Source organism: Zingiber officinale, chromosome 5B (assembly GCF_018446385.1).
Source record: "Zingiber officinale cultivar Zhangliang chromosome 5B, Zo_v1.1, whole genome shotgun sequence".
Taxonomy (NCBI): Eukaryota; Viridiplantae; Streptophyta; class Magnoliopsida; order Zingiberales; family Zingiberaceae; genus Zingiber; species Zingiber officinale.
The window spans coordinates 76,407,646-76,427,920 of record NC_055995.1 but is presented as its reverse complement, the minus strand read 5'-3'; the positions used below and the strand labels follow the sequence as shown (position 1 = coordinate 76,427,920).

Genomic DNA, 20,275 nt, shown 5'->3' with positions numbered 1-20,275 from the left:
ATATTGTGGGTCTGTTTCCTATGACAACCGGACAGCGGAAATTTTTATTGGTGGCGGTTGATTATTTTTCCAAGTGGGTGGAGGCTGAGCCGCTAGCCAAGATCACCGAGCAGATGGTCTAGAAATTTATTTGGCAGAACATCATCTGTCGGTTCGGCATCCCCCGTCGACTTATCTCCAATAATGGGCGGCAATTTACAGGAAAGTTGCTCGAAGATTGGTGCAAAAGCTATGGCATCGAGCAACACTTCACGTCCGTGACATATCCCCAAAGCAATGGTCAAGTCGAAGTAGCCAATCGGGAAATTCTTCGTATTTTGCGCGCTCGGCTCGATCATATGGGAGGAAGCTGGGTGGATGAGGTGTCAGGCGTCTTATGGGCCATCCGAACGACCCCGAAGGAAGGAACTGGTGTCACGCCTTTCCATTTGGTGTATGGCGGCGAAGCGGTTATTCCTGTCGAAGTTGGAGTTGAGTCCGCTCGGATCCAAAATTATGATGAGGACAACGCCGAGCGGAGGAACATGGAGCTGGATTTGGTCGAGGAAGAAAGAGCCAAGGCATCCGTCCGACTGATGGCGTATCGTCAAAGAATGAAGCAGAATTACAACCGGCGCGTAATCCCCAGATCATTCCAGGTTGGCGATCTTGTCTGGAAGAAAGTAAAGCCGGTCGGCGACGTCGGCAAGCTAGAAGCTCCTTGGGCAGGCCCCTTCAAAATCATTGAAAAGATCCGCTCGGGCGCTTACTATTTGGAGGATGAGGACAGGCGGCAGCTGGACCGACCTTGGAGTGCGAATCATCTCCAGCCTTACCGGGCGGGGTGAAAGGTGCGCCAATTTAAATCATCCTGTATACTTTTTCAGCTGTATACTTGAAATACAGAAATGAAAAATGGCAAGACTAAAGCAAGTATAAGGCATCGTCAGCAAAAACGAAAGCTCCGCGTCGTTCGACCGGAGGTAAATTATCCGAGCCAAGCGCTCAAAAAAGAAGGCCCCGCGCCGTTCGGCCGGAGGTAAATTAGCCGAGACAAGCGCTCAAAAACGAAGGCCCCGCGCCGTTCGGCCGGAGGTAAATTATCCGAGCCAAGCGCTCAAAAACGAAGGCCCCGGACCGCTTGGACCGGAGATATATTATACAAGCCAAAGGCTCGATGCCGAAACCCCTGCGCCGTTCGGCCAGGTAGACATCGTCCAATTTAGGCTTAGAAGACTGTCGAGCTCCAACGTTAAATATCGAGAGACGAGCCGGCGTCTATAAACCCTCCGAGCGGAAGATCGTCGAGCTCCGACGTTAAATATCGAGAGACGAGCCGGCGTCTATAAACCCTCCGAGCGGAAGACCGTCGAGCTCCGACGTTAAATATCGAGAGACGAGCAGACGTCTATAAACCCTCTGAGCGGAAGACCGTCGAGCTCCGACGTTAAATATCGGGAGACGAGCCGGCGTCTATAAACCCTCCGAGCGGAAGACCGTCGAGCTCCGACGTTAAATATCGAGAGACGAGCCGGCGTCTATAAACCCTCCGAGCGGTTAAATATCGAGAGACGAGCCGGCGTCTATAAACCCTCCGAGCGGAAGACCGTCGAGCTCCGACGTTAAATATCGAGAGACGAGTCGGCGTCTATAAACCCTCCGAGCGGATAGCCATCCATGTGATACATTCCGGCGGTAAGAGTCGATCGACGACAGAGCCTGTTCTTTAAGGCCAACATACGGCCGAGCGGCTCGCTTAGCAAAAATAGGTGAAAAACCCCTTTGAGGTAAGGTGCAAAGCAAAAGATGGTTAATAAGAATTAAAGATGGGAGCGCGTGAACGAATGACGTTCGCGCGCCGAGCGGCTATGCAGTCGCATGGCGAAAGGCGTTTTTTGAAAACAATCGACTTAAGCTCATGTTAGAGTATGAAGCCGAGCGGAGGAGTTTTAAAGAACACTTTAAACATGACGAAAGAAAATTTTCTTGCCAAAACAAAAGTTGCAAGAACAGAAAGATGATCTATTTACGCCAAACGCTGGGCAAACAAAGGAAATTACAGCAAAAATAAGTTGTGCCGAACGGCAAGGATACAAAAAAGTTGATAGAAAACACTCCTCACGTGTCAAAATCAAAAAGAGCATCAGGAATGACGCCCATCACGGTAGCCAGATCCTCTGGAGGGATTGTCAGCTCGGCGGGAAGGTGGCCTTTAGCCTTCAAGTAATCCATCGCCGCATTGATCGCCTCTTCGAAAGTGAGGGAAATCTTGTCAGTGAATTTCTCTCCGAAGTCGTCCGAGCGGACAAATGCCTTCCTCACTTCGTCAGAGCGGGCCGACTCCCCATCCTGATACTCTTTGAGCGCGGCTCGGGAAGCATCGTTGGCGGCATGAAGATCCTTCAAGTCTCCTTCAAATTTGAGCAGATCGGCCGAGCGGCTCTCCTTCTCAGTGGCCAGAAGGGCATCCAGTTCCTTGATGCGCTGCTCTAGTCCCCGGTTCTCCACCTTCATCAGGTCCATATCCTCGATGGCTTTAAGCTTCCGGGTGGTCGCGGTCTTTACTTTCTTGTCCCGCTGCTTGACCAAGGCTTCGAGGCGGGCCACTTCGCTCGCCAAGCCGGAGGATTTACCCCGTTCGGTTTCCAGCAGCCTTTTGGCCTTCTCTAGAGCGGTCGTCGATTGTCTGCTGTCCCCCGTGGCCTTGAGCTTCTTCAACTCGTCCTCCAGTTCGGCTAGGCGATTGCTGATGGCAATCTGCTCCACCCAGTTCTGCGAACGGATATGAGCAAGTTAGAAGTTCGATCCAAAATAACCAACAAAGCAAAACAACATATCCCGGTCGCCTGTTGTTGATTGCTGTCACCGAGCTGACTAGGAGTCATCATGGCGATTCGGAGACGAGCATCCTCCCAAGCTTTGGCAAGGGGACCCGTGAGTGTGATTTGCTGCTCGGGGACCACCGGCCGATCAGCGGCCGCCATGTATTCTTCCGAAGGGAGGCGCAGGACGGTTTTTATCAATTTGGGGCCGCTCGGATCACCCTGAGAAGCAGCGGCCTTACCGGACGGCTCACCGGTGGAGGAAGAAGGACGGTCGCCCAACCGCTTAAGGCGCCGCAGAGTTCGGGGAGGACTGGAGGGCGGCACCTCAGAGGTAGCCCTTGGAGAGCCGCGCGGCGTCGGGGTACTCTCTATAGAAACTGTCCCGGATAATATTGGAGCCTCATCGCCCCGCTCGGACTGTGGCTCATCATATGGAGTTGGTATAGATGCTGATTCTGGCCGTCTGCGCTTCCGAGTTGCCAGGGGAACGTCGTCGGCCGAACGACCCTCTACCTCGACTTGAGTAGAGGGTTCTATGTCGCCCGCGACCTCGTCATGAGAAGCAGGAGCGTCTAAGGCTTCGGGGGCATCCTGAGTCCCCTCACCTTCTTCGCCGGCCGGATCAGCTGAAGCCAAGCCCCGCTCGGTGACCTCCTTATTCTTGGCCGCCTCGATCTCAGCGGCTCTCAATTTTAGCCGATCGGTAGTCTTGGCGCGCCACATGACTTCAACTGCAGAAGCAAAGAATAAATCAGTTAGAACAAAAGAAACGGGAAGATAAGAGAACTTACTCATGCTGCAAGGCAGATCGGCTGGGACGGAAGACAAACCAAATAGATACATTACTCCCGGAAGGAGCAGCTTGTCGATGTGATAACGCTGACCGACCAGCCGATCGGCTGCATGAAGATAGGCCGCATCGCCTCTAAACTTGCCGAGCTCCGGTTGCGCGGGCATCACCGTTTGCCACTTGATACGAAAGGCAGGTGGCTCGGGGAAACGCACGTAGAAAAGTGCTCCTTCCAATGTTTGTTGGAGCTCGGCATGTTATCAAAAAGGACGAAACCTATTCTAGATTGGAAAACAAAAGTTCCCCACTCGGCTTGCTTGGGGTAGTAGAAGTAATGGAACACTTTGGGGTCTAATGGGATGTTGTTCAATTTAAAGAGAACTACCACCCCGCTCAGCAGCCTAATGGAGTTCGGGACCAGTTGGTCGAGCGGGATGCGAAAATAATTGCAAACTTGCAAGAAAAATTTATGGGGTGGAAAGCGTAGCCCGGCCAAAAATTGGTCTCGAAAGAAAAGAATGGTGTCGGGCGGCGGTTCATGTGGCCGGTCGGCGGGGGTGGCTAATACTATATGGTGGTCGGAAGGGAGGTCATAAGTTCGAGCGAGGCGCAGTGCGTCCTCCTCGTCGAACCGGCTCTCCATGGTCGTGTACCAGAGACCAGGAGCGCCGCCGGTCGACTGTGAAGTACTAGTCATGGGCGAAAAGTAGTAAGAGATGCAGGGCAAAAAGAAAAGTTCGAACAAGATGGTGGATTTGAAGGGGACAGCAAATAGAAAAAAGAAGGAAGGAGCGAGGAAAAGGAAGGCTTACGAGCAAAAGGGAAGATCGAAAGGGCCTTTGAGGTCGTCGGAGAAGCGAGGTCGCCGGAGAAGAAAGGAGCAGTGGGGCGTCGAGGATCGATGAAGCCAAAGTGCGGCGAAGAGGAGAAGCCAGAAGCTTTATAATGACGGCCGCAATCAATTTCCACCATCTGATTCAGGTCGTGAAGAACGAGGCCATCATCCGGCCGTTCATTTCAAACAGCGGATGTCCCATCGGAGGTGACGCCACCGCCATACGCTGACAAGAGCAGGATCGCCACGTGTCAGCAGGACACAGGTCGCATTTAATGAGCGCACCTTACCGTGCCAGCGTACGTGATTGGCAGTAAGGGAAAGGATTTGATAGGGATTTCAAGGGAATACAAAGAAAGAGCAACCTACGCTGAATATGAAACTACTTTATTAGGGATATTTAAGAGGAGGGGATATTTGAAGAACTTCTTCGAAGACTTGAGAGGGGAAGTGATCCGGCGGTTAGAACAGGGACCCCATTCTGGGGGTCAATGCCACGTGGAGTCAAAGGGCCAGGATGGCCGACCTCCCGGTCGGCCGACCGGTGAATAACCGATGACAAAAGGCGCCCTGACAGAAGTCGGGGTTCTGGCGCTCAATTGAACAGTAGCGAAGAGCCGAGCGGAAGGCCGAAGACAAGGTGACATACTGCTAGCAGTCCCCACAGCACCTTACCGAGGATCTACCCAGCATATCGATGCAAACGGCAGGCCGGACGTGATGTGGCAGGCCGGACGTGATGTGAGTGTCGTCCGGCCGGCGCGTAAGATGAGGGTCGGACGGACGGACTCCCTGTCCAGCCGGCCGGACGGACGCCCCGGCCTGTGGTGGGTAGAGAAGGACAAGAACATCTTATGACAGCTGTCAAGTCCTATGGCTAGGCCATACTCCAAGTCTGACAATGAGGTGTTCTGTTACCGTATGGCGTCAGGTAAGCTTTCTGACAGACACATACCGAAGTATGGGCTGCGGACACGTATGCGCCTCGGTGGACGTGCGTGAGCTCTTGCACCGCTCTATATAAAGAACCTTATACTTTGCCGGAGGTACGCGTTCAACACCTTTGGAGCCACTTTTTTCTGCTGCTTGCTTGCCTGACTTGAGCGTCGAAGGGTCACCGCCGGGAACCCCTTCCCGGCCCGACTTCTGTGCAGGTTCGCCGGAGGTTTGTGCAACCAGTCGAAGATCCACGTCAGCAGCCGGGGAGCGCCACGTGCCCAGCGTCCGTTGATTCAGCATTCGGACAGGATCACAAGAATTATCGATTCAATCACAAATCACACCCATATACGAATGTGTTTGCCAATGATCACTCCAAACATCGCAACATAAAGAAACTTTATTATCTAATTTACTAAATTCATCAATTAAATTCTTTTTTTCTTGTTTTACTAATTTTTTAATTATACGAGTAAGTGTAGTTCTTGGAACACGTTTAGCACATGGATTAAGAGATTCTTTACAACATCTTCAAATGTGCATTTAGATCCAAAACTAAAAGAAAGATGTTCTACGGAGACAAATTTAGCTAACGATTCTCTTAATTTATTGTCCGAATATAAAAATAAACCGGAATCGGTACTACTGCTAGTTGAAGAAAATCTTGATAATTGTGTTTGAGAACGATCGAGTTCAAATTCCGTCGGGTGCTTCATTTCTACATATCGTTTCAACGACCCATAGCCGGCGGCGGCTTGGAATTTGTAGGAAGCATTGCAGTGTTTTCATTTTGCACGCATTTCTCCTAACGAAAGAGTGACATTCTCAAAATGTTTAGTGAAAATAGAAGACTTTGGAGGAGGAAGTTTCCGAACCTTAGAAGTAATTACATCGGTACTTCCTTGTGTTTCATGTGTCGGATTTGGAAGATGCTCGATCTCATCATTGGTGGATTGAATGTTGGGGTCCTCCTCCCGCGGATTCATTATTTCCTTTCCCTTCCGAGCTCGAGATGACGCACCTCTACGACCTCCTTCCATTGTAATTGAAAATTGGAAACGAAAGCGTGTAGAGAATACGAAATTGAGATTAAGAGTAGAGAAGATGTATGTGAAAATGACGAAATAAGCTCTCTATTTATAGAGTTTTGATAGTAACAGATACTAAATCATAGCTATTGATAAAAAAACGGTCAAATGATCTTAATCGTGGAAAAAAAAACCTAAACGCTCCCTTCCCAACGGCTATGAACCGCCGATTAACCGACGATTCAAGCTGGTAAAAAAAAAAAAAAATTCAAATGTTGAACCGACGGATCGAATCGACGATTAACCGACGGTCCGCTGATTTTACACCAACGGAATCAAAATTTACCGGATCGGTTTCGGTTCGACCCGACGAACCGGGTCAATAGGTGCCCGTTGACCCGGTTACGGGCCCGGGCCGGGTCCCGGTCGGGTCCGGGCTGGGGTTGGATCTTGTTCACACCGTTTTTTTTCATATTTATTTTATTCTTTTAAATAAAAATGATTGTGACTTCTAACAGTGCACTAGACGACGCGTCCCGAATTCGATGCATTGTTATTCTACCCGTTTGTTGGTTTGCCATGAAGCGGGGCCCCAAGAGTGTTTTAGAGGTGAAGAAGTTCCAGAGTGAGTTGTAGTTTTGTGGCCTACCGACAAGGACAGCGCAGCGGTAAAAGTATTGAACGCGTCTAGTGTCTTATCCGTTCTTTTGTGGGGCAACGATTGAATCGTTGAATTGGCTGGTGGTAACCTCACCTGGAAGTGTTTGTATCGGCTCGGTTGCGTTAAATTGCATCCATCCCCAATTTACGGTCGCGTTCTGCTCGTCCAAAAGCTTCTCCAGGCTCGCTTCCTCTTCGATCAAGGTGTGCTTTTCCTCTCTTTTTTTGATTTTTTTTTTTCGATTTTTCTCGGCTTTGCTATCGTGGGGGACTTGATTTTTTATTTCTTTGTTTTTTTCCTTTTAATATAAAGTTATTTCTTTAGGGTTTTTTTGTTGCAAGCTTAATTCTCGGTTTTGTCAGTTTATTTTGAATCCATGATCGCGAATCTTGCCTGGGGAAGGAGCTTGATTGATGTAGGCTAATGATCTGATTTTGCTGTTCGTTTGGAGTTTTAAGAGTTTGATGATTCGAAATTTTGTTGTTGATGAATCATTTTATGTTGTTCTTTGATCTAAGAATGTTCATGGCGTCTCTAGATCTCTTGGATCCGTGCTGATTGTTCTTTGTTGCCTCAATAAGATGCAGATATTTATTGATGTAGGCTAACGATCTGATTTTGCTGTTCGTTTGGAGTTTGATAATTCGAAATTTTGTTGTTGATGAATCATTTTATGTTGTTCTTTGATCTATGAATGTTTATGGCGTCTCTAGATCTCTTGGATGCGTGCTGATTGTTCTTCGTTGCCTCAATCAGATGCAGATCCTTATTGATTGTAGGCTAATGATCTGATTTTGCTTTTCGTTTGGAGTTTGAGGATTTTGATAATTCGAAATGTCTTTTTGATGAATCATTTTATGTTGTTCTTTGATCTAAGAATATTCATTTCGTCTCTAGATCTCTTGGATGCGTGCTGATTGTTCTTTGTTGCCTCAATCAGATGCAGATCTTTGTTAAAACCCTTACTGGCAAGACTATCACCCTCGAGGTGGAGTCCTCAGACACTATCGATAACGTTAAGGCCAAGATCCAAGACAAGGAGGGGATCCCTCCCGACCAGCAAAGGCTGATCTTTGCCGGTAAGCAACTCGAGGACGGTCGCACCCTCGCGGACTACAACATTCAGAAAGAGTCTACCCTCCACCTCGTGCTCCGCCTTCGGGGTGGCATGCAGATCTTTGTCAAGACGTTAACTGGCAAGACAATCACCCTCGAGGTTGAATCCTCGGATACCATCGACAACGTCAAGGCCAAGATCCAGGACAAGGAGGGCATCCCGCCGGACCAGCAAAGGTTGATCTTTGCAGGCAAGCAGCTCGAGGACGGCCGCACCTTGGCCGATTATAACATCCAGAAGGAATCTACCCTCCACCTTGTGCTTCGTCTCCGCGGTGGCATGCAGATCTTCGTCAAAACCTTGACTGGCAAGACGATCACCCTCGAGGTGGAGAGCTCTGACACCATTGACAACGTCAAGGCCAAGATCCAGGACAAGGAGGGCATCCCACCGGACCAGCAAAGGTTGATTTTTGCAGGTAAGCAACTTGAGGACGGCCGCACCCTGGCCGATTACAATATTCAAAAGGAATCCACCCTCCACCTCGTCCTTCGTCTCCGTGGCGGAATGCAAATCTTCGTCAAGACTCTCACGGGCAAGACGATCACCCTGGAAGTGGAGAGCTCAGACACGATCGACAATGTCAAGGCTAAAATCCAGGACAAGGAGGGGATTCCACCGGATCAGCAGAGGCTCATCTTCGCCGGCAAGCAGCTGGAGGACGGCCGCACCTTGGCCGACTACAACATTCAAAAGGAGTCCACTCTCCACCTGGTCCTCCGTCTCCGTGGTGGCCAGTGAAACCCCCTCTGTTGGCTTGCGTGCGTCGATTGCTTTTCTGGATTCCTGTTCTAGTAGTTTGCTGGAAGTCTGAATTGGATTAAATGCTCTTGTGAATGTGTCGTCGCTGTTCGAACCCATGTCTGGTAATCTTGTCTTTGGTTTAAGTCTCTATGCAGTTTAAAATTCTCTTGTGTAATGCAAACAACAAAACCATTTAGAATGATGCAATGTTGCAACGTTACTTCTTTAGTTGTTCATCGGTTCCTTTTATACGTATTGCCTTTCCTTGGAAGAGCATTGAAATTATTCAAACTATTCCATAGTACTCCAAATCGATCGGGCATAAAATCAACGATCATATGAACAATGGGTAAGCCGTGCTCGATGGGTGAACCAGGAAAGAAGACAACTTTGCAAACAAAAAAATTACACAGACCGAGTAACTCGTGCAAACATCCTAGCAAATTATAGACACTATAAAAATCCATCCATTACACTTCACTCTAAAATAATACCACACTTGTGAATCCGAAAACACATCAAAGAAAAATATATAGCAGAAAAATTGAGCACGCGATCGAAGAGTTTGATTGTATAATATAAGGTCACTATACTATATTGGAGAGGAATTTAGCTGTGCCCATTTTCTCAACAAAACTTTGAACTCTATACACTGAAAGGCTTAACTACTCTTTCCCTCATCGTCATAGGAAGCAATCGAGGTAAGAGCTATGCTTCCTCCTCCTGAACTCTAGTAGGCTTCCGTAGGTGCGGTCAGCTACACCTACAAACAGTGCATCAGCATCAGGACTGAACGATATCCCAGCAATCTCCCCAAACATATCGATCTCCTGAGCACTGCTGAAGTTCGCTTTCACATCGTATACATGAATGAAGTCAGCTGCCTCAGCCATCGCCATGAACCTGCCGTCAGAAGTGAACTTTATGCCTCTTATCGCTCCTATCCTCCCTTTGAGCACGGCCAAGGAATGAGAAGTATTCCTCATGTCCCACAAGCGGCATGTTTTGTCTTGGCTCCCCGTGGCTATGAGGGAGCCATCCGGATGCCAGGCAGAGGCAAAGGAATAGTCAAAATGGCCTTTGAGGTTGCTAACCACCTGAAACATGGTAGTTTGACAAAACAATTGCCCAAAATAACAGATTGATTCTCAAGAACACAACAGACTGAATTAGAAGAAGATGAGAGAGATTTACTTTTCCGGATTGTGGATCCACTAGCAGACCATCCTTGTTATCTCCTACAATGGCGAGGAGCCTTCCATCTGGGCTAGTTGAGGTACTCTGAAAAAAAACAAGTGAATCAAAATTCAGATTGTTATGAATTACGGGATCATGGACATGTCAAGATGACTATAACTATACTCACATTAACAGACCAAGAGTACGATAGTCGTCCAACTTGGACATATGTCTCAGCATCAAACACCCTCACATTGCTATCATTACAAGCAGTCACCACTTGAGAAGATCCACTGGAGACCAAACACACAAAGGATTTGAGAGGTGAGAAAGGACACAGGTTAGTATTGATGGTACTGGATTACCAAAGCTCTCACCTCGAAGACTGAATGACATCAACTGCATTAGTAATGTCACCATAGTCGTTTAATTTAGTGGAGAAAGCCACACCAGGTTGATCTAAGGCCTGGAAATATCAAGGATATGTATAGCAGGAAATTGAACTGATACAAGTAGAGGGAATTTGCACAAAATGTTCAACATAGTACCTTGCAGATGAGCTCGCCTTGAAATCCACCGGCAACTAATAACTTGCCATTTCCACACATTGCACTTATCTGTACTCTGGAAAGAAGTTGAGTAGAAGATCCACAATGCTTCTAGGGATAACCATGTAAAAAAGACAATAAAGAAGCCTGGTGACGGTTAGGTAGAAATATATCTTTTGTTGTTGAAGCCACTAACCTTGGTGGGAACAACTTTCCCTGCTACATTGAGCACCTCTTTCCCACTTCTTTGCAGTGACGACCAATGCATAATTGAATAGTCGTGAACCAAGTACACATCATGTTTTGAGGTCGCCGATATTAGATTCCTCAGCTGCATCAACAACGTGTCTTTCAGGAGAAGCTATTTCTACAAGATCATAAACAAAAATCTGGGACAAGCAAACAAAAATGGCTCCAAAAAGAAAATTAGTAATTTGTTTTCTTCTTTATCTTATTTTCCCTAAAATAAATAGCCATTACATTAATTAGTATTACTGTTATACGTTAAGCATATACAAAATGTCACACGTTTTACCTGATCTTGCTATACTACATGTTGACAAAAAAAAAAGATGGTTCACCTACCAAAAGACCAGATCAAGCTCATGGCATTCACTATAAAAATTTCAACTACCTGTTACTTCTTGAGGGACCTTCAGCATCCAATTAAACTTTTGTTAGATAGAAATCAAATCGTGACTCACTCTTTATACAAAAAAAGTAAATAAATTTAGAATTTGTGAGTTTCTATAATTCTATCATGAAATTTTGCTGGCTCACTGGTGCATACATACATTGCTCCTACATAAGTTTTCCTTAAATTTGAAAATTATGTTGTTTACGTTGAGTGGCTGTGGGCATTTGGAACACTCAGGCAATGTTGCTAAACGCAGTCAACTTCCCAATTCTTGCACTACATTGCACATACATTACGGCAACTAATTGGATAAAATATCCTCCTGTAAGTCATATGCCTAGTAACAACTGATTGAATCTTGATACAGGCATTCCCACAAATGATTTTAAAGGATAATGCAACTAAGGCTAAATTGTCAGTGTTGCATAATAACAAACAAAATTTCTCAGATAAGCTATTAATTGAATGACCACTCGGTGTGTTTCCATGTTTGATCAAGCAATAAACCCCCGGGGCGTAGCTGAGTTGGTACCCAAGTCGTAGACTTGCATCAATGGACAAGGGTTCGAGTCGCAGCTGTGGCAAATAACTCCCACTTAGGAGGCCACTCAGTACCTGATTTATCTCCCTTCATCTCACCGTGGGGCCGGCGATGAGGAGTGCTTGGCATGAGCATTATCACATTTTGTATCAATGATAGCAATGCTATTTATAGTAAGCAATAAACATACAAGGAAGAAACTACTATCTACGACTTAAAATAAATTAACGCATAAGCCTATGACTGCTCAAAGTTGACAAGGACACTTGCACCATAACACAACATGTGAAGTGTTAGATCATCCAATATTTGTAGGGTAGTAAATGAGAGGTCCAATCTAAACATCGTTGAGACAAAATAAAACAGACATCAAAAGGCTGTAGATAACAAAAACATTTCAAATAATCTATATGCCAAGATGCAAGATAAAACTAAGTCAGATATCTCATTAATCAAATGACACATAACTATTAAGCTGCAGAACAATATTTGCTTGGCTCGTTGAACTCCCAAGTACACCAACAAGAAGCCAACACAAGATTCGTTATATATGGTCCATATGGAACATCCATTAACTGCTCAGAAACCACATCCATCTCGCTTTTTATGACCTGGCAAAACATGTTATATTGTAGCCAGAGTCCTAAGTAACAGAGTTAATTGCAACATCATACTAGAAATGTTAAGAAATAATCTAACCAGCATATTAAGGAACAAGAAACTGTGCGAAAATCTAATCACAATGTTTTTCTATACAAAAACCCTAAAACACACAAAAAGACAAGTATCTTATGCAAAATGTAAGGATGTTAATGCAATAAGGGAGAAGCAAATAGCCAGGTAAAGAATATAAATGCCATAAGTACAGTTGAGAAATAAATAAAAAAGATGAGCATTAAACTGTTGGAAATTAATTATTCGATGCTAGGTTCCCAAGCTAGCTAGGTTGTTGAACAGCACCTCATGATTTACAATCTAACAAATGCAGGACATGCTTCCTTGGAATCACAAGATAAAAAGCAACTTTTTCTATTGATGGTTGTGAAATAATTTGTCATTTTGAATATCAGTGTCCAAAAAGGAGAAAAAAAAGGAGCATTAAATAAATTCTTTGATGCTAGGTTTTAAAGCTAACTAGGTTATTGAACATAGCATCTCATGATTTACAATTTCACATATGCAATGGAACATGCTTACCCAAGAAACTAAAAGACAATAAGCAACTTTATCTAAGGATAGTTGTGAAACGATTTTTTGGTGTCCAAAAAATGGGGGTGATGAACATCCAAAAAAACCAATTCCACAATAATAGAAACATTACCTAATACACCATAGAAACAATAAAACTCACTTGCCAAAATTTTAGATTAAGATCCTATTTAACTATCAATTACAATAGTTGAGAAGTTTACAAATTAGGAACTTTTTGAACCTATCTTGAATCGAGTCCCTAAGAAAAATAGAATGTATTAATGTCTTACCTCCCCTAGAGAAAGAAAGGTGCCTCCTCCAACGAATCTGCTTGTTTAAAGTCAAAGAGCTACTAAAATGTAATAATTCCATACAATATAACAAATATGGATTGGAACCTGCAAAGCTAGAATACTCAACAAGCAGTATGTATAAATGCCACTAATAACAATTGCAAATTATAGAAGGTGACTGTATTAAAAAACCAGAAACCCAAGGATTTGTAGAATTCAATAATCCACCATCTTCATATTTTGGTCAAGTTATTATGTAATTTGTCCATATGTTTCTAATAATGAAATTTGGTAAATATTAAAGATTTCAAAGTTTAATCTCGTTCAACAGACAAAACTTAAATCAACAAAAGGATAAGCAAGGTGCTTCAGGCACATGATAAAAAATGAGACAATCTTGAAGCATACAAAGTGTAGTTGTTTCATTATGTTATGATTCTCTCTGTGATTTAAGCTTTAAATTTGATAACATAATAAAAAACCATGAACAAATAACGATACTGAACGAATAGCTACCTGAAAATGCACAATTGTTGACTTGACAAGCCTTGTATTGTAGTAAAAGTCGTAGAAAGTGCTTGCATGATCCACTTGCTTACACTCCTAACAACATATGAATTCATTTAGATAAAATCCATCAAACTATCATCCATCCACATTCAAAGCAGTTTTTTAGTGGATCATAATGTAAAAAACAAAACAGAGCAAAGAGCTTTCTTTTATGCTTGACCTGCTCTTCAGCAAGAGGTGTGTTGGAACAGGCCACGAGACACGACAATCAAAATGTTCTTTCTTTTCCAAGGTAAGACACCTTTTAGCTAGGTCATAGAATCAAAATAAAAATAAAACAAACTATTCAACATTCAGATTTTTATAAATCATTTCGAATTATGTTTGTAAATTTGTCTTCAGTCTCCTATAACCTTCACACTTTCAACGCTAAATGATTCAACTTGTCTAGTTACAGAACTCATTGACTGTCTTTGAATAAATGAACACCATCTACACCTAATTATTCTCATTTTATCATCTATTCAAGCAACAACTAAATGCTTCCAAATAACAGTATTTTTTATATTCATCTTTTCTAGCATCTCTAGTAGCATTCTCATCGATGATAGACTGACCATCTATAATGTTCCATGATTGTCCAACTCTAACTCACAAAGTGGTTATTTTACTATAACCAAAATTTTATTTTTTACTTAGATACTAAAACATAGCCGACCTCATCTAATGGGATAAGGCTTGGTTGTTGTTGTACTTGAGATCCTAAAACAGAACATGCAAACCTCACTAAATTCCTAAAGATAGTTCTAGTCCACTTAAGTATGTAGACTATACACCGAATTCATGAACCAAAGCTGCACTGATCAAATTGTTCTTACATTTCCCTAGACGTAATGACTAGTATCAAATTACCAAACTCATGAAATCACACAGGCTACAAGAATTCATGAACCCAATGTTCATTTCTTTATATGATGTATGAGCTTATGATCCCAAGCTAAACCTTAAGCACAGTTAAAGAGCCTTTATCATTCTGTACATTCAATTCAATTCTGCACTTCAACTGAAGCAAGCACAGAAAAGATTTCTAACCATGTTTCATCATAAAAGCTAAATTGAAATGAGAAAATGTCACAAAACAATACATTAAATGACATATAAAAGCTACGCACAACTGCATGTAGGCAATTGTTTTATATTTTAGTCATGCTAATTAATCCAAACATGCCTCAGATTCAACTTCAACTAAAACATTCAGAACATGGAGATAAAAAATGCCAGAAATTCAATATTAGCTACTTACAATCGTTTTGAGGAAACAAAGAAAAATATAATTTCAGAAATAAATGAAATAATTAGTTTGCTTGATTTTGATAGCTATCACTAGTAAGTGGCCTGATTACTCTTACAATATTAGAATAAATTTAGCATTTGTATGCAAATTTGCTAGTGTCAAAAGTTCATGAAATTGGGGCAACTAATATTGTTTTACTCGCCTGTTCCAATTCATCATGTGGTCCTAATAAGTTCTCATAGTTCTTGTACATCTTCAACCTCATTTCACGGTAATAATCCCTTGAATGATTTAATCTCTCCCATGGTATCCCCTGCATGTCTTTTCCATTCCTATACTCCGAGGCTGAAGTATCAGAGTTCTGCTTTGTCTAAAACATTGAAAGAAATTAAAATCTACCCTCCTATCAAAAAAAAATATAGATGATGAAGGCATCAATTGTAATAATACCGTGTCATTAGCATTCTCAAGCCTAGAACCATGTCCGTCTCCCTGTTGGTCATCCCAATCAAACTCATCATCATCAAAGTAATCAAAATTCCCCGTCTCAGAGTGATCCTCAAGAACGTAATCCAGGTCGTTGTTAAGGTACTCATCCATTACTCTACAAATCAGAATCAAGCACGGTTAATCATAAAGAAACGTGGAATGACCACAAATTTTATTTTTTTTTCAAAAGGAATTCTGCTAAAGTTTTTCAAAAGAAATCAATAAACCAATCAACAGATATTATGATTCTTCTGCTAAGTCAGTATCCAATATGATTATAGTCACAACCGGCAACTGTTTTCAGTAGAATAGTTCATCCAGAAAATAACAACGAACAGTGAGTCCAACTGAGATCACCCCGAAACAGAGAAGTCCGACTTTAACTTGAGAAAAATAAACAAAGACTGGCCTTAAGTTTTGCTAAGAAAAATATAATAAATCGACTGAGTACATACTCGACGATCAGATAGTTTCCACTTAAAAGATAAATCAACACGATAACACACCGATTTAAAATTAAAAAAAAGGGAATTGTACGTAGAAGAAGAATTATTTGCGGATAAGAGTGAAACTCTAGAAGAACAGGAGTACTATATATAAAAAAGCCATCAAAACCTCAAAATTCAGACCTACCACAGCAAGAACTTGGAAGGGGAAAAAAAACCCAAAAGAAATATTCCAAAGCAAGACTAGAAAATACCTCAAACAAGGACGAAAAATAATGCTTGAGAAGAAGAATCTTGAGGTCGGAAAAGGGGATGTGCCCCAAACTATGACTCTCAGACTCCGAATTTTCTTGAAGGAGACAGGAAGGAGGAATCGCGTTAAAGCGGCGATGAACTATTAATGATCCACGAAATAAAGAAGAATTGCCGAGATGAAAGAAAATTAGCATAAATAGCAGCAACGTGGCACTGGCTCGCCTTGGTTGGTGGAGGACAGATGAAGGAACTCGACGCCGTGGGTCCCGTTGCCGCCCGCTACCGGACTACCGCCACTAGCCAGTAACCGCATCTTCGCGGTTTAATTTTCAAAACTCGGATCAGCAACGAACCGGGCAAATCAGCAGCGATTTTATTTATGAACAGTAAGTTATTGAATTACATTATTAATTTTTCCTTAATCGTCACACATTGGATATCTAAATTATATATATATATATATATATATATATATATTAAAATATATTTCTATTAAGCCTCCCTCCATACGCATTATAGGAGGACGTTAATATGATGATTCCATATTTTTATTAGAAAACTTAAGTATATCATATTCACTTATCAACACTACTAAAGAATTTTTCTCTAGTTCATATCATATCAAATTTTATTATTTTTTGAATATTTAAGGTTCATTAGTAAGTTTTTGGTTAAAACTTATTGATGACCTTAGACACTTCGTAAACACTTCAAATTAAGTTCGTTACATTTTTTTCATTTTTCTTAGTATAATCATGCCTTCAAACCTAAATTGAGAGTTGGGTTTTTGAAATTTTCATTGCCATAATTTGACATAAGCTCAATAAAGAGCCTAAGTTTGTCATATTCACTCAGCAATATTGCTAAGGCTTTAGGTATCTTATAAATATTTCAAATCAAGTTCGTTGCATTCCTTATATATTCTTGAGTATAATCATCTCTCATACTTAAATTTCATAACTTAAATCAAGAGATGTGAGTTTTTGAAACATTCATAACCGGGTGAGATAATTTGACACAAATTATTAGAAGACCTATGGTAAGTAATATTTACTCATCAACATCATCAAACTATTCCTAAAAGTCCCCTGGTGTAAACCATATCAATAATTTTTTGTTCAAAATTGGTTAATGACTCTGGGCACCTTATAAACTTATCAAACTAATTTATTGTACTCATTGCATCTTCTTGACTGTGACTATACCCTCGAAGCTAGATTCCATGATTTTTAAAATCTTCTTAGCCTTGAAATAATTTGGCACAAATTCATTACATCTACAGTAGTGAATTACGGGCGAAGGAACGATTAACCGTCGATTAAATAGAGGTATAATATAAAAATAAGTGTATATTTTTTATAAATATAAACTTTATATTTATAATTTGGATATTAAAAATTGATTAATCATGTCAGGTAATGTTTAAATTGGACTATCAGTCAGGTCCAACAGAAGTTTCCCATTAATTACAAGGATAAATCGATTTCGCGACGGACAGCCTTGAGACACAATTTTGATATTAAAGAAAATTTATTAGATGGTTCATTAAATTATCATTCTATTAATCATTAACAAATTACTAAACTATATAGTTAAAGTTGTCAAATATTCAAATCACGTAAGTTAATTTTAAAATTATCAAATTATGTACCCATGTCTATTATATCCCTTTGGATTTATCCGAATTGTTTATTATATCATAGTAATCGATTAAAAAATTTGATTTGTATTAAAAAAGTTAATGTTCTCAATATGACATATTAAAATGATATTTCAAATCATAGATATAATTAAAAGAATACATAAGATCTAATTATATATCATTCTAAATTCTTTAAATGTATCAATTAATTTCGATCAAAATTGATAAAGAATTTAAAATAATATAAAATTAGATTTTATATAGTTTTTTTTAGTTCTTTTATTATATTTCTATCTATCTATCTATTATTATTATTATTATTATTATTATTATTATTATTATTATTATTATTATTATTATGATAAATAATATCCCAAATTAATTACTATTTAGAATATGGAATAAGTGATTCAATAATTTATCGATTAATCAAATTAGATGAGCCCGGTTCGGAGAAGCTGCCCCCGATTCAAATCGACGGGGAACTGCAGCTGCCAGTTTCCAACCGGCTGCCGTCGCCGACCGCGCACCGCCTTTGTCTTTGAGAAAAGACACGCGTAACGGGTCCACACTGACTAGTGCCTTTTATCCGCCCCTCGGCTACAAGTGGCGAGAAGGGCGGAGCCGCATTGCCAATCCAAGAAAAAAGCGACATGAATATTATTATTTTTAAATAAAGAATTTAATTAATTAATTATTTATTTCCAAAAGGACGATGACGACTCTAATTATCCGTCAGTATCTCTCTCTCTCAATTTAAGCGTCTCGATTTTTTTTTAAAATATAAATTTCTTAAATTTTAAACATAAAATCTAATTAATTTAACGCCGAAGTTAAAAAAAAAACTATGTATTTCATTTGAGGCATATGAATCAATTCCAAGTACCTTGAATCATATACGAACAAACCGACCACGCAAGTTCCGCAATATATCAAAATATTATAGAGAGAGAGAGAACGACGAGGCGAACACGAGAAAAATATTCAGGGCATCCTGAAAAATTAGGTCCGAGGTAAGATTATAGATTTAGTCATTTAGATTCTTCCTCTTATATTAACTTAAAAACTCGAGGGAAGACAGCATGGTGAAAGACGATGTCGTTACGCCATCACGGAGAACTTCGGAGTTTGGCAACGATGACGATGAGGGGGGGGTAGCAAGAGGCAGGACAACTGAGCGAGAGAGCTAGAGAGGGAGGGCGAGTTTGCTTCGGTGAGGAGAGAGAGGGCTAGGACGAGAGGATTCCAATTCGACGAGGAATTAAAACTATATTGTTTTTATAATATATTAAAATAAATTATGGGGCCCCACCCAAAATGGGACCCTGGACAGGTGCCCTGCCCGCCCCCCACAAGGGCCGCCCCTGAAAATGTTGAATTTTGAAAAAGAAAAGCAAAAAATAGATACGCGTGCCATGTTGGCTCATCGTGCACATGCACGTAAATAAAGTCGTGTCGTATAATAAATTTGTGTGTGTGTATATATAAATATATATATATATATATATATATAGAGAAATGTTACCCTACATAATAAATTTGGGTGTCATTCTCAGGCGACCCTCACAGTTCGGGGAGATGGATGACATTCGACGTGGACCATTTAACATAGTTAAAATTCAAATTTTTTAATCTCTTTCTCATCTATAGGCATAACAACTCCCATCTCTCTAGCATGTAAGATGGTGCTAATTTATAAAAATCGACACTAAGGTGATGCTAATTTGTAATCTTGGTGTTGGTTTATAGAAATCACCAAGGTGGTGATGATTTATAGAAATTAATATTAAGGTAAAGTTGGTTTGTAGAAATTAGGACCAAGATATGATGTTGATTTTAATAAACCAATATTAAGGTGGTGTTGAAAAGATGAGGCTGATTTATAGAAATCAGTACTAAATAGTACATGAAAATTAAATTGGTTTAGTTTATAAAAATCAACATCATTTTAATATTACTTTCTATAAATCAGCACCACTTGATATTGATTTCTATAAATCAACACCAAAGATTAGTAATAAGTGGTCTACTAAAGCTATAAACTAGTATTAATATTGATATGTAGAAATCAGTACAAAAAAATATTATTAATTTCTTTTATATATATATATATATATATATCGAGAACTTTAAATTAAAAAACTTAGGCTTATAGAACTTTAAATTAAAAAACTTAGTCTTAGAGTTTAGGATATATTATTTGAGCAAAACGAAGTGAAAAAAAAAAATTACTAAGCGCTTGTGGGATCTCACGTATGAATGTGCAAAACATCACATCTTTATACAGATATACCAAAAAATAACTTTATTCTAGTCCTATACTCCTATTCTT

General features: G+C 41.0%; 2 protein-coding genes across 8 annotated transcripts; one reads left to right on the top strand and one right to left on the bottom strand.

Moving 5' to 3' along the window:
- The first annotated feature begins 7,110 nt into the window (after nucleotides 1-7,110).
- LOC121984575 (polyubiquitin) lies at nucleotides 7,111-9,146 on the top strand. Of its 2 annotated transcripts, none has more exons than XM_042537574.1 (2): nucleotides 7,111-7,260; nucleotides 7,998-9,146. In XM_042537574.1, exon 2 carries the CDS (start codon nucleotides 7,998-8,000, stop codon nucleotides 8,913-8,915), a length of 918 nt encoding a protein of 305 aa, XP_042393508.1. In that variant the 5' UTR covers nucleotides 7,111-7,260; the 3' UTR covers nucleotides 8,916-9,146. The 2 variants fall into 2 exon arrangements, with proteins under 2 accessions (XP_042393508.1, XP_042393509.1); XM_042537575.1 differs by having other exon boundaries at nucleotides 7,208-7,260; nucleotides 7,955-9,146.
- A 191-nt stretch (nucleotides 9,147-9,337) lies between these two features.
- LOC121984574 (uncharacterized WD repeat-containing protein C2A9.03-like) lies at nucleotides 9,338-16,510 on the bottom strand. 6 transcript variants are annotated; one of them, XM_042537568.1, is made up of 10 exons: nucleotides 16,301-16,510; nucleotides 15,562-15,715; nucleotides 15,314-15,481; nucleotides 13,824-13,910; nucleotides 10,842-10,976; nucleotides 10,646-10,756; nucleotides 10,475-10,563; nucleotides 10,285-10,390; nucleotides 10,113-10,199; nucleotides 9,338-10,015 (listed from the first exon to the last, which is right to left on the bottom strand). In XM_042537568.1, the coding sequence occupies exons 2-10, from the start codon at nucleotides 15,709-15,711 to the stop codon at nucleotides 9,602-9,604; spliced, it is 1,347 nt and encodes a 448-aa protein (XP_042393502.1). In that variant the 5' UTR covers nucleotides 15,712-15,715; nucleotides 16,301-16,510; the 3' UTR covers nucleotides 9,338-9,601. The 6 variants fall into 6 exon arrangements, with proteins under 6 accessions (XP_042393502.1, XP_042393503.1, XP_042393504.1 ...); XM_042537569.1 differs by having other exon boundaries at nucleotides 10,646-10,753; XM_042537570.1 differs by having other exon boundaries at nucleotides 15,314-15,472.
- Between the last annotated feature and the right edge of the window lie 3,765 nt (nucleotides 16,511-20,275).

Excerpts from the sequence above, each read along its gene's own strand:
- LOC121984575 (XM_042537574.1), top strand. The coding sequence starts at position 7,998 with ATGCAGATCTTTGTTAAAACCCTTACTGGCAAGACTATCACCCTCGAG.
- LOC121984574 (XM_042537568.1), bottom strand. The coding sequence starts at position 15,711 with ATGGATGAGTACCTTAACAACGACCTGGATTACGTTCTTGAGGATCAC. Across the intron at positions 10,391-10,474 it reads GATGTCATTCAGTCTTCGAG|TGGATCTTCTCAAGTGGTGA; the intron begins GTGAGAGCTTTG and ends TTTGGTCTCCAG. Across the intron at positions 10,016-10,112 it reads TGGATCCACAATCCGGAAAA|GTGGTTAGCAACCTCAAAGG; the intron begins GTAAATCTCTCT and ends ACCATGTTTCAG.